The sequence below is a fragment of the Fragaria vesca genome, linkage group LG6, assembly GCF_000184155.1.
Source record: "Fragaria vesca subsp. vesca linkage group LG6, FraVesHawaii_1.0, whole genome shotgun sequence".
NCBI classification, from domain to species: domain Eukaryota; kingdom Viridiplantae; phylum Streptophyta; class Magnoliopsida; order Rosales; family Rosaceae; genus Fragaria; species Fragaria vesca.
This window is the reverse complement of record NC_020496.1, coordinates 5,733,379-5,745,435: the sequence shown is the minus strand read 5'-3', so window position 1 is coordinate 5,745,435 and position 12,057 is coordinate 5,733,379. Positions and strand designations below refer to the sequence as shown.

Here is a 12,057-nt window from a genome sequence, read left to right as displayed (position 1 = left end):
TCAGAGAAGATGTAGCGAGTCGGTCAATGTGTCCGAAACGTATCAAAAAAGTCAACACATGGCATGTCGGACACTTATTTTGCTGTGTCGGGCGCCGTGTCGGCGTGTCGAAGTGTCGGCTCCGACACTCCACTAGTGTCCATGCAACATTGCTTCTAAGTAGTCATTGTCTCTTGCAACAATTTTGATCATCATCTTGCAAGGAAATAAGGCATACTGACACGAAGAAGAAGCGGCTAGGGATATCGATCCCCATGTAGACTCCCATATATATGGGAAATTCTGCTATGCAGATAATTAAGCATAGCATGCATACTTGATCGTTAAGAAAACAATTAAACACTGATAACTTGGTAACTCATCATGATCGTTATACTTGGTAATAACTAGTAAGACCGTTTGCATATGAAATGGATTGTGGAAAAATTGACAAACCAACTACAACTACAACATACAAGTGAGCACACTGATTGCAGACACATTTTGGATAGACGATGGAGCAAAAATTAAAGAGGGAGAGGAGGGTTACGTACGTTTGGGGCAGGAAGGATTGCATGCGGAAATCAAAAGCTAGTGGGACTCAATGGCCAAGAGAGAGCTTAGATGCTAAACGAGTAGCCATCGAGGCAACAGAGGCAAAGGACACTGTCACGAGAGAGGAACGCCGCACAGCTTTTTCTCTAAACCCTAAACCCTCGAAAGATCGATGAGAGGAGAGAGCTGCGGTTTTTACCATTTCTCAAATATATTTGTCCTAACTCAATAAAGTTGCTTAAACACACGACAATAATACAAAATTCTTATAGTCCCCAATCCAAGCTAATCAAAGCGTACTAAAATGGGGCAATATATAGAGACTGGAGAGTGTGGGTAAGTGGCCGGGTTCCTGCTAGTAGGAAACTCTAATTCACGATGAATGTACAGTTTTGATCTTTTTTGGTGCGTGAGAATATGTGTTGAAGGGGGTAGTATAGTATCGTTATGTCATTGTAGAGTCTCTTTTGGGCATGTGAAAACAATATATATTGACAGAGAAGTAGCCAAGAAGGTAGGCTCGAGAATGTCCTACACCACTACTGGAAATCAATTTGATATAAATGGTAATATTGTTTTTTGATACTATATATAAATGGTAATATTCTGCTTTGCATTGTTTTGCAGTAATCAAGTAAGGCATGGCAACAGAAACCATGGAAGAAGGACTGCTAAGTATTTCCAGTGCCGATCAGGAATATTCCTCCTCCTCATCCTCCTCAGTCACTAGTGTTGTTGTTCTGAGCACTTTAGTCGCCCTCTGTGGTTCTCTCTCTACCGGCTGTGCTGTAAGTCCGTTCATCATTTTCCATATTTTAATTTTATTCCTACCAAGTACCAATTTTGCTGAATCGAACAGTGATACTTTGTAGAAGACTAGGCGATACATTAGTGTTAAACAGACACACACATATTAATTCGTTTGAAGCATTATTAGGAGGGTTTGCAGTACGTAGTTCTCTCTAGCCGCATCAGTCTTCTTTTAAGTTTTAACCCTAGTCGTCTTCTCCGGCGTTCAAGAGAACTTGTTGTTGCACTCGTATGGTTTCAAGGGTTGCTGGACGGGGAAGAGACTGATATTGGTCGGCCGCCGTCCATCTCTTTCGATCCTGTTGGAGGTTGTGGATCGGAGTTGCCGCCGGTGCTAGATGTCCCAAATCCCCCGATGTGACGAGTTCTCCGACTAGCTGCTTAGGTGGTGGCGTTCCTTGACTGGACCGGGTTGGCCTTGTTGGGCTTGGACCTCGGGTCAGGCTCTTTTGGGCCATCTTTGTGCTGATTTATTTTCTAGTTTTTTGTTTTCTCTAAAATGTGTACACAAATTGCGGTCTTTGGATGATTAGTTTACTACGAAAGGAGGTTGAGCTGTGAGAGTTCAAGTCCTTTTGTTTTTTGGCTCGAATCTGTGAGCGTATGCTTGTTTGCAATGAGGGTTGGTTACCTGTCAGTTTGTTTGAAAAGCTTGCAGCCACTTGTGTATATGGCGCAAGACAACAATTGATGTACATGTCACGGATAAGTAATGGGAAATATGTCTAGAGAAAGGATTAGAGTTATTATTAGAGAAACTACTGTGTCCGATCAAGCTAGTATACAATTTAATTTGTTTACAGACAGGGTATTCATCAGCTGCTGAATCTGGAATTGTGGAAGACCTGGACCTTACTCTTGCAGCAGTAAGTACTTTAGTGATAACTTAATGATCTTTAACACATTTTTATGCATTTGATGCAATTTTACTGGACTTCGAAACAGTTACATGTCATCTATTTGTGTAAAGTAGATTTTAGTATCTGAAGTTTGAATTACAGTCTATGCATTTGATAATTTGTCCTCTCAATATACAGTACTCGGTTTTTGGTTCTATAATGACAATTGGAGGTGTTATTGGTTCATTGATGAATGGCAGAGTAACTGATCTCATCGGTCGTAGAGGTGTAAGTTATTGCAGATAGAACCTTAATTCCAATAATGCAGTATTATAACCTTAATTACATTCCTTTCATGTCAATATTATCAAACAGGCAATGTGGTTATCTGCAATAGTCAGTACTGCAGGGTGGCTCACTATAGCATTTGCACAGGTTCCTTCTCTTCGTTTCCATCTCTATGTACATTTCATGAATGCTAAATGTTCATATATGGGGTTCAAGAAAAAATGCATACTCATTTAAACCGCGAATTGACTATACTTCAGTTGTTATCTTTTAGGAAGAAATCTCAACTAGATTGTTTGACAAGTTACTGATAGCTAATACAAAGTTTGATCAATTCAATGCTTGATGCAGAATGCTTTGTGGCTAGATATTGGAAGACTGTCAGTGGGATTTAGCATCGGGATAATTTACTACGTGGTAATTGTTAATGTAATGAAGTTCTTAAAACTTATCCATGTTACACATAAGGAATCACTTCTTGTCAAAAGCAGGTACCAGTGTACATAGCAGAAATAACACCTAAGGATCTGAGAGGAAGATTCACTTCATCTAATCAGGTGTTGTGAAATAAAGTTCCAATTCATTACTCTCTTTACTTCATCTAATTACCTCCCTTTGCTCTAATACTTACTACCCTAAATTTTGTGTCTGCACAGTTAATGATAAGCTGTGGTTTTTCTTTATTCTATTTGATTGGAAATGCTATAAGCTGGCGCACCATGGCAGCAATTGGTACATTATCTGAATTTTTTACATATCAAGTTCAGTCAAACTCTTAATACTAATATAATTTATATGCAGGCTCTATTCCAGGTGTACTACAGATTGTAGCCCTATTTTTCATTCCAGAGTCTCCAAGATGGCTGGTGAGTTCAATTCAATCGATGTCTTATGAGGAATGGTAGTCCTACAAAGGATGAGTCTACAAATTGCTCATCGATATTTAGGACTAGCATAAAAGTCATTTACTTTGAGAAAAAGAAGGCTTTTAATTACAATGGTCAAAAGATTGATTGATACACATGTTGTCTGTAGGCTAAAATTGGTAGACAAAGGGACCTTGAAGCTGTTCTGCAGCGCCTTAGAGGAAAAAATGCTGATATATCTCAAGAGGCAGCTGAGATCATGGTAACTTGTGAGCTCATACTTTCAATCATTTTTTAACAAAACATTTACTTTCAGACACTAAATAAAACGTGTTCTCGCATTGTGGCAGTATATTACAGAAATATTTCAGCAGGAATCAGAGACATTGATGGACTTGTTCCAGAAGAGATATGCTTACTCGCTCATTGTAAGCTGCCTCGCTAAATCAAAGTAAATATAATTGAAACTAACATCTTGTATTTTTTGACCTTCCATCATTTGTCTGACCTTCCCATACATATTTGAGTTGGTTTAGATTGGAGTTGGGTTACTGTTACTGCAGCAATTTGGGGGTGCAAATGCGGTAGCTTATTACGGAAGCTCTATATTTGAAGATGCCAGTAATGCAAAAGATTTCCAAATTGCTTCATATATTTATAGTCAATGAATTTGATAGAAAATATGATATCATTTTCATTCTCTGGCAGGTTTTTCAAGTAGCATTGGGACTATAACACTAGCTATTATCGGGGTTAGTAAATAATTTTTGAAAATGCAAGTGATTACAGAACTTTTTTCGGTCCATATCTCAATTGGGTAGATCTTTGTAATTTAATTTCACAGATACCTGCTATTGCAGTGAGTGTGCTCCTAACAGACAAGTTGGGAAGACGACCACTTCTACTGGTGAGAACTGCAAAGAATAAAACTTTCTTATGTTCCAATATCAATAAGGTTATAAGTGAAATGGTTTACCTAATGTATCCAGGTTTCTGCTACTGGAATGTGCTTGAGTTTGTTTCTTGTGGGCTTGGCTTTCTGCTTTCAGGTTTCTCCCAATACTGAAGTTGATACTAATTGTGTTTGCCTATGGTTATATTCTTCATAGTTCATACACTAATGCCAATTCTAATTTGAATTATTACTTTTCTCTCTCATTCTTTTTTGGTATTGCAGGACCTACACCAGTTGGAAGAGCTCACTCCCATTCTTGTGTTCATCGGCATGTTGGTAATACATTACATGAGGTTCCTTTCGGTGTAATATGGAAGATTTCATGTAGTGTTATAGCTACACTGTGTAGAGCTTTCCTTACATGAAACTATTCTACCACTACATAGAGATACAAGAGAATTAAGTAGAACTTCTCATACAATATATGAACAATCTGTCACATCTTTGTCTCCTGTTCAGGGTTATGGTTCATCATACTTGATTGGCATGGCAGGTTTGCCCTGGGTTATGATGTCAGAGGTAGCTAGTTTAGTTTAATCTTCTTAATTAAGCTTCATGTGTGCTTTCAGAACTATTTATTTTGGGTGCTTCTAAATGTACCCAGCAAATTGCTAGTTACACCCAACATTTCAATTTTTATCATATTTTTTCCTATTTTGTCCCTATGTCTATTTACACCCAGCAAGTCTTCTTCAAAAAATCAAACACAGGCACCCAACACCTCTCTCTCTCTTCCATTGTCAGAAGTTTGTTTCAAGCACAATACAAAGATCAAGGGCAAACTATTTATTATGATTATTGGTTATAAATTTGACCTTAAAACTTCATATTAAATTGGAAAACAAAGAGATCGTGATTGAATTCTAGTAAAGAGCAATTGATTGAACCATTGAGGGTAAGTGTATAAAGAGAAGATAAATAAATGGTGTGAGAGAAGAACATTAGTGGAGAGGATCGGAAATCTGGGTTTATCCATTCTGGGTTCTTCCTATTGCTTTATCAAACCTGGGTTCATCATATTGCTCATTTCATGATTATTGTTTCTCCTTAATCGACTCAACTTATAATTATCTATCAAAGATTTTCATTGTGCTTCAAAGCTATACAGTTATTTTTGATATCAGAAGAACAATGAGGGCAAAAACCATCGAAGATCGGAGGATCGGAAAGTTCCTGAAAATGTCGAAGGCAAAAACTGCAGTTCTAAATTCATCTTTGTTTGTTTTTAGATAAGGGTAAAATTGGCAAAAACACTAATGCGGGGTACATTTAGTAATTAGCTGGGTACATTTAGCAACACCCTTTATTTTCTGGAATTTGACAGACAATAAACTTTTGTAACAACAATTCAATGATCAATTTGCGTTTCAGATATTCCCAGTAAACATTAAAGGCTCAGCAGGAAGCCTGATAAGTTTGGTGTACTGGTCTTGTTCTTGGATAGTAACATACACCTTCAATTTTATGATGGAATGGAGCTCAGAAGGTATCTTATATATTCTTTATTGCCCCTCTGTTCCTTGTGACTGAAGTTATGTATACATATCAGCTTACTGGTGCCACATACTACTTCAGGAACATTTTTCTTCTTTTCAGCAATCAACGGTTTAGCCATTCTGTTTGTTGCAAAGCTTGTGCCGGAAACTAAGGGGCGAAAGCTAGAAGAAATACAAGTATCAATCTCCCATCAAAGATGATGACCTCTAGCTGTACATATAGCATTCCCTTCAGTCAGAATAAAATGGTTCTGTAATTTAGGAAATTTGTCAAACTTGGCCAAATTTCAGGACTTCTTTTTGGAAAAGAGGACAGATGCAACATAGAAGGACTAGAATCAAAGAATAAAAAAAGAAAATGATCCCTCGATGTTTCATTTCGGCCATGTATGATCATATATGTAAATAGTTTTGTATCATAATATAGTTACTATAGAATTGTAGTTTCTTTTCTCCTTGTGAAGAAAACAGTTTCACAATTCCCCACAGGAAACGAAGATCAGTTGCCAACAACATTATTCTTGCTCTTACACAGGTCGTTCTTATAGATTATTGTTCAGTATTGTATGTGATGAACTCAGGTTCTCGATGAGTTGCCGACGGATGATCCAACTGTAAGTCAACCCGGCCCGACCAGTTCACTATGCAGGGTAGTTTTTGAGGCCCAACTGGCTAAGTGAATGCCACCTACCTAGTAAGATACCTCTTTTTACTGAGGGCGTCCCTTTCTTCTAAGTAGCTGACCATTGTGTCTTAAACAGATTTTGATCATCGTTTTCCCGGGAAATAAGGCATGGAAGGACCAAGCGTGGAAGGACTACTTACTACGTCCAATGCCGATGAAGAGTCCTCCTCGGTCACTAGAGTTGTTCTTCTCAGCACTTTGGTTGCCCTCTGTGCTTCACTCTCTACTGGCTGTGCTGTAAGTTACATACTATTGTCCATACAAGAAGAAAGTTAGGTAACAACCTGATGAATGAAACAAATGACCTGAACCAGAAATAGAATGAACACATTGATGGGGAAAAGCGATGGGGTGGTCTTAAGTTGTTTCCCATGAACGTTATATAGGTTTTTGCTTGATTTTTTGTTTTGTTTTGAATTTTTCTGTTTATAACTTGCTAGTTTCTCCATTTTTCTGGTCCTGGATAATTTAGTGAGACTGGTTTATATGATGAGCTTTATATCCTGTACGGGGTTTTTGGATTAATTAATTTTCTGTCTATTTTCTTGGTGAGGCTGACAAGATCATAGAAAAACCAGGGTCTTGGTAACTTTGTCAAAAATCAACAAGTATTGCATCACTTTGCTAAATGAAAGACATCGGTTGCATACTCCTACAGAAATTATGGACATAATATGCAGGTATATATATTCGTTGAAGCATTACACTTATAATTGCTTTACAGATAGGTTATTCATCAGCTGCAGAAATTGGAATTCTGGAAGACTTGGACCTTACAGTTGAAGCAGTAAGAACATCATACTGAACTTCAACATTGTTAGGTGTCACTTTGCACATAATGTAACACTTAATTATTATCTAAAATTTTCAGCTGTATGCATTTGATAAGTTGATCTTTTGCTTGTTCAGTACACGGTGTTTGGTTCAATAATGACACTTGGAGGAGTGATTGGTTCATTGGTAAATGGGAAGATAACAGATCTCATGGGTCGCAGAGGTGTAAGTTTTGCATTACCTGTAATATCTAGACCTTAATCAGATGTTACTATTTTAAAACTCCTTTGTTCTTTTCCTGTCCATGTTACCAAACAGACGATGTGGTTCTCTGCAATATTCAGTACCGCAGGGTGGTTTAGTATAGCCTTTGCAAAGGTTTCTTTTCTGTTCCAATTTCATATCCTTTTAATAAATGCAAGGATGTTCAGTTTGTGGTTTGAATAATTAAATCAGTTGTTGATCAGTTTGATTCTTGATGTAGAATGCTTGGTGGCTGGACATTGGGAGACTGTCACTGGGATTCAGTGTGGGGATCATTTACTATGTGGTGCTAAGTCTTGCTTGTTGCTTTCAGAAAGTTTGAAATCAGTAACTTAAAATTTTTATTTTTTGGATAATGAAATCAATATCTTACATATATAATGAAATAACTTCCTTTTCGTAACCAGGTACCTGTGTACATAGCAGAAATAACACCTAAGGATCTTAGAGGAAGGTTCACTTCAGCTAACCAGGTACGATGAGATAAATATCCGAGTTGATCACTATCTTTGTGCTTGTTCCTCTTACTTGCGAATTCCATTAACTGCAGCTGATGATTAGCTGTGGCTTTTCACTGTTCTATTTGATTGGTAATGCCATGCATTGGCGCACCATGGCTATACTTGGTAAGTTATCCAATCTTTGCATCAATGTTGAATAAAACACTTATACTCATAGATCATAAATTCAGGTGCTGCTCCATCCCTACTGCAAATTGTAGGTTTATTCTTCATACCAGAGTCTCCAAGGTGGTTGGTGAGTCCAATTCAAATATATTTTTAAAATCTGTTAATATGACTCAACTCACTCAAGAAAATTTCCTGTTGGATTTAATAAATTGTTCAGACACTTTTCTGCAGGCCACAGTTGGTAGACAAACAGACCTTGAAGTTGTGCTGCAGTGTCTTAGAGGAGAGAATGCTTCTGTTTCTCAAGAAGCAGCTGATATCATGGTAACTTAGAAAGTTCCAAGTTCAAGTAATTGTGAAGAGCTATCAGTTTGGTAGGGGAATTATGTGTTTCAAGTTTACAAGTAATCATTTGGCATGCAAACAAGAAATGAGATGTGTTCTCATATTGTGGGCAGGAGTATACAAAAATGTTTCAGAAAAACTCGGGAAGAATAGTAGACTTGTTCCAGCGCAGATATGCTCGCTCGCTCATTGTAAGTTGCCTCAAAGGGAACATAACAAATCTAGAAATCATGTCATGTCCTGTTTTACCTCCCCATTAGATGATATTTCTGATCTTTTACACATGTTTCAATTGGTTTAGGTTGGAGTTGGGCTAATGTTACTACAGCAATTTTCTGGGGTAAATGCAGTAGCTTATTATGCAAGCACTATATTTGTGGATGCTGGTAATCAAAAGCTTTTCAAAATTGCTTTATGTGTACTTGAATACAATATCACCGAAAGCATGATTTTGATCTTTTTGTTTGCTGGCAGATTTTTCAAGTAGCACTGGGACAATAACATTGGCTATTATTGGGGTACATAAGCCACAGATCTACAAGTAAATAGAGTTTTCTTTGATGGTTCTCTCAAGTGTGAAGATACTATTTTTTTTTATAGGTTCCTGCTATTGCATTGAGTGTTCTCTTAATAGACAAATGCGGAAGGCGACCACTTTTGAATGTGAGAAGTGGAAACACTAATCTGACCATCTGATGTTATTATAAACAAGAAGTTAACTCACCAGATGTTTGTAGGTTTCTGCTGCCGGAATGTGCTTGAGTTCATTTCTTGTTGGCTTGGCTTTCTACTTCCAGGTTTCTTCCGAACTATATTTTAGAAAGTCTTTCGACTCTTTTCTATGTTTTTGTTTGATACATATAAGAATGATCATCATTGAAGTGCCTTTTCTGTTATATTAGGATCACAACTTGTGCCAGAACCTCACTCCCATTTTTGTGTTTATCGGCATTTTGGTAAAGACAAATTAAACAAGTACTAGTCCTTTCTTTCATGATAAAACATGGTGACATATCTTGTCTCCTGATCCTTCCAGGGTTATGGCGCATCATACTCAATTGGTATAGCGGGATTGCCCTGGGTTATTATGTCAGAGGTAGGTCCCGGAAATAACTATGCTCAAACTTCTCCTAATTTTATCAATTTCTTATATGGAACTTAATTAGATTGTTTTTGTATCAAGACATTCCCAGTGAACATCAAAGGTTCAGCTGGAAGCCTGTTGAGCTTGGTATATTGGTCTGGTTCTTGGATTATAACATACACCTTCAACTATGCGATGGAATGGAGCTCAGCAGGTATCTCAATATTTCCTGTATCTTTTTCCCTCTGTCTCTAGCTCCTTGTATTATGTGCGAGTCTACTAAGTGGTGTCACCTGTACCTACTTCAGGAACATTTTTCTTCTTCTCAGCCATTAGCTTTTTGACAATTCTGTTTGTAACAAAGCTGGTGCCGGAAACTAAGGGGCGAGCTCTAGAAGAAATACAAGCATCAATTTCCCATTTTTCACTAATATGATGACTTATACATTCTGTATACTTGTATCTGATAAAGATGAACAAAACTCAGAATGTAAATGCATGGTTTGTAAAACAAAAGAGAACAAAAGGCTCATATGCTTTTGTAAATTGTCTGAAAGCTCAAATTCGAAATCGCCTTTATATATATAGGCAAGTACATCCTACAAATTCTTCATGTGGATACTTGCTTCTGGAAAAGTACTCAAGTACCAGCATCAATAAGACCATATTTGATAAGGGTAGCATCGTCTGATTCATATCATGTTCATTAACAAATTGATAGGAGATTATACAATCAAATAGTTTGATGTATCAAAGTCCAAGCAACTTTTTAAAACACTTATTCCCCGAGCTACTTTTCTATCTCAAATAACTTAAAAACTTTCAATCAGAAGATCTGGTGGGCATGCTGGTGGCAATGCAACCATGAAGGTTGAATCCATAACCGTGTTTCTTGTTAATGATGTAAACTAAAGTAATTCTGAATTTGTAGCAAGTAATCTCAGACAACTCATGTTTCTGATAACAAAAAACTAAACTCGAAGAATTCATGTTGGACCAACTGAAGGTCAACAAGTCTTACTAATGGCTTAATAGGGCCCCCCTCCTCAGCCACCATTGCCGTTCTCACAGCCACCTTCTGTGGCCCTATTTGGTTCCTTCTCCAATGCCTGTGCTGTAAGTGACTCTGGATAATTGGCATTCTAAAGTAAACACTTTTCTGATTTGGGTTAATTTTTTGCTCTGGTTAAATATATTGAAAATTCATGTAGATAGTGAAAAATCAAAGCAGAACAGAAGAAAAGTGTAAGAAGTGATAGTTTTGATGAACATTGTTCATGCTACTGTGGACAACCAACAACTTCCAAGGAAGTTTCATAAATATTGATTAAAGGGTTCTTACTGTAAAATAGGAGATAGATAGTGTCAAATTTTTTTTAGCTCAAGCACCAGACATTAATTATACAATGACAGTTGTTTTTAGACAGAATATTCATCGTCTGCTGAATCAGGGTGTATGGAAGACTTGGATCTTACTGTTGCGGCAGTAAGTGCTAGTATTTTCAATCTTTTTTGTTTTTCCTTTTTCAAATTTGTATTCTATATATGCATTTGAAAAGCTTTGTTTTCATTTCATGCATAATGCAGTACTCAGATTTTGGTTCCAATATGACAATTGGAGGGATGCTTTGGTGGGCAACTCAGTAAATGGGAAGAAACAGGTCAAAGTTTTTTCATTACCACTTGAAGGGATTATATTTTCACTGCAATGATAGAAATTAGAGAAACTAAACAACTTATGGGGCCAACTGTAAGGACTTGGGTTCAACTGTAACGAAACTAATCTCAACCACAGTGCTACTGCACTTTAGTTTGCAGTTTTGCACATCCTTTTACACGTGTGTTTCTCATTGTCAACCAATTATTGAACTCCCATATATATTATTCTGATAGCTCTTTGTTTTTCTTATAACTTTCTTGTATTCTCTCTCCTGAGATTGTAAGACATGGACAGAGAAACCATGGAAGAAGGGTTACTAACTCTATCAGGGTCAAAGTCCAATATCAATGCAGCTTCAGGTGATTGCAGTGGCATCATAGCTCCAGGTGGGTTTTCCCCCTCAGCCACCCCAGTTGTCATTCTAAGCGCTTTGGTGGCTCTCTGTGGTTCCTTTGGCTATGGCTGTGCTGTAAGTGACTCTCATTCTCATTGACATTTTAAAGTAGCACATTATTTTCATTTGGGTTTTATTTTTATTTTTTTATTTCTGCCAAACTGACCATATTTTAAGATTAAGAAGTATAAAGTGAAAGTAAAGAAGAAAGACAATGTAAGGAGTGTTATTACTGAACAACTGATAAAGTCTGATAAGTATTGTTCTATGTTATTGTGGTAAATCAACAAGTTCCCAAGGAAAGTGCATTTTCTGGAACACTCATTTATTTTGTTCTATATGCTTTGTTGCATAACATGGCTAGTATTAATTCAATGCTTCTTACACAATACTAGGCGATAAAATGAGGTATAAGATTTTTTAGTTTAAGGATT

The 12,057-nt window shown here is 37.1% G+C and overlaps 1 protein-coding gene across 1 annotated transcript in view; it reads left to right on the top strand.

The window, feature by feature from the left end:
• Nucleotides 1-12,057, top strand: part of LOC101308201 (solute carrier family 22 member 4-like) — a 19,791-nt gene that overhangs the window by 5,070 nt on the left and 2,664 nt on the right. Inside the window, exons 3-34 of the mRNA XM_004304987.1 lie at nucleotides 2,382-2,471; nucleotides 2,559-2,618; nucleotides 2,823-2,888; nucleotides 2,963-3,028; nucleotides 3,128-3,203; nucleotides 3,273-3,337; nucleotides 3,507-3,599; nucleotides 3,688-3,765; nucleotides 3,874-3,958; nucleotides 4,046-4,089; nucleotides 4,182-4,244; nucleotides 4,327-4,386; nucleotides 4,515-4,568; nucleotides 4,752-4,811; nucleotides 5,664-5,778; nucleotides 5,868-5,981; nucleotides 6,580-6,710; nucleotides 7,198-7,260; nucleotides 7,383-7,472; nucleotides 7,566-7,625; nucleotides 7,732-7,827; nucleotides 7,919-7,984; nucleotides 8,062-8,137; nucleotides 8,203-8,267; nucleotides 8,372-8,464; nucleotides 8,599-8,676; nucleotides 8,787-8,871; nucleotides 8,960-9,003; nucleotides 9,086-9,148; nucleotides 9,223-9,282; nucleotides 9,388-9,441; nucleotides 9,522-9,581. Of these exons, the coding sequence (XP_004305035.1) occupies nucleotides 2,382-2,471; nucleotides 2,559-2,618; nucleotides 2,823-2,888; nucleotides 2,963-3,028; nucleotides 3,128-3,203; nucleotides 3,273-3,337; nucleotides 3,507-3,599; nucleotides 3,688-3,765; nucleotides 3,874-3,958; nucleotides 4,046-4,089; nucleotides 4,182-4,244; nucleotides 4,327-4,386; nucleotides 4,515-4,568; nucleotides 4,752-4,811; nucleotides 5,664-5,778; nucleotides 5,868-5,981; nucleotides 6,580-6,710; nucleotides 7,198-7,260; nucleotides 7,383-7,472; nucleotides 7,566-7,625; nucleotides 7,732-7,827; nucleotides 7,919-7,984; nucleotides 8,062-8,137; nucleotides 8,203-8,267; nucleotides 8,372-8,464; nucleotides 8,599-8,676; nucleotides 8,787-8,871; nucleotides 8,960-9,003; nucleotides 9,086-9,148; nucleotides 9,223-9,282; nucleotides 9,388-9,441; nucleotides 9,522-9,581 (2,373 nt within the window). The remainder of the gene's footprint in view (nucleotides 1-2,381; nucleotides 2,472-2,558; nucleotides 2,619-2,822; nucleotides 2,889-2,962; nucleotides 3,029-3,127; nucleotides 3,204-3,272; nucleotides 3,338-3,506; nucleotides 3,600-3,687; nucleotides 3,766-3,873; nucleotides 3,959-4,045; nucleotides 4,090-4,181; nucleotides 4,245-4,326; nucleotides 4,387-4,514; nucleotides 4,569-4,751; nucleotides 4,812-5,663; nucleotides 5,779-5,867; nucleotides 5,982-6,579; nucleotides 6,711-7,197; nucleotides 7,261-7,382; nucleotides 7,473-7,565; nucleotides 7,626-7,731; nucleotides 7,828-7,918; nucleotides 7,985-8,061; nucleotides 8,138-8,202; nucleotides 8,268-8,371; nucleotides 8,465-8,598; nucleotides 8,677-8,786; nucleotides 8,872-8,959; nucleotides 9,004-9,085; nucleotides 9,149-9,222; nucleotides 9,283-9,387; nucleotides 9,442-9,521; nucleotides 9,582-12,057) is intronic.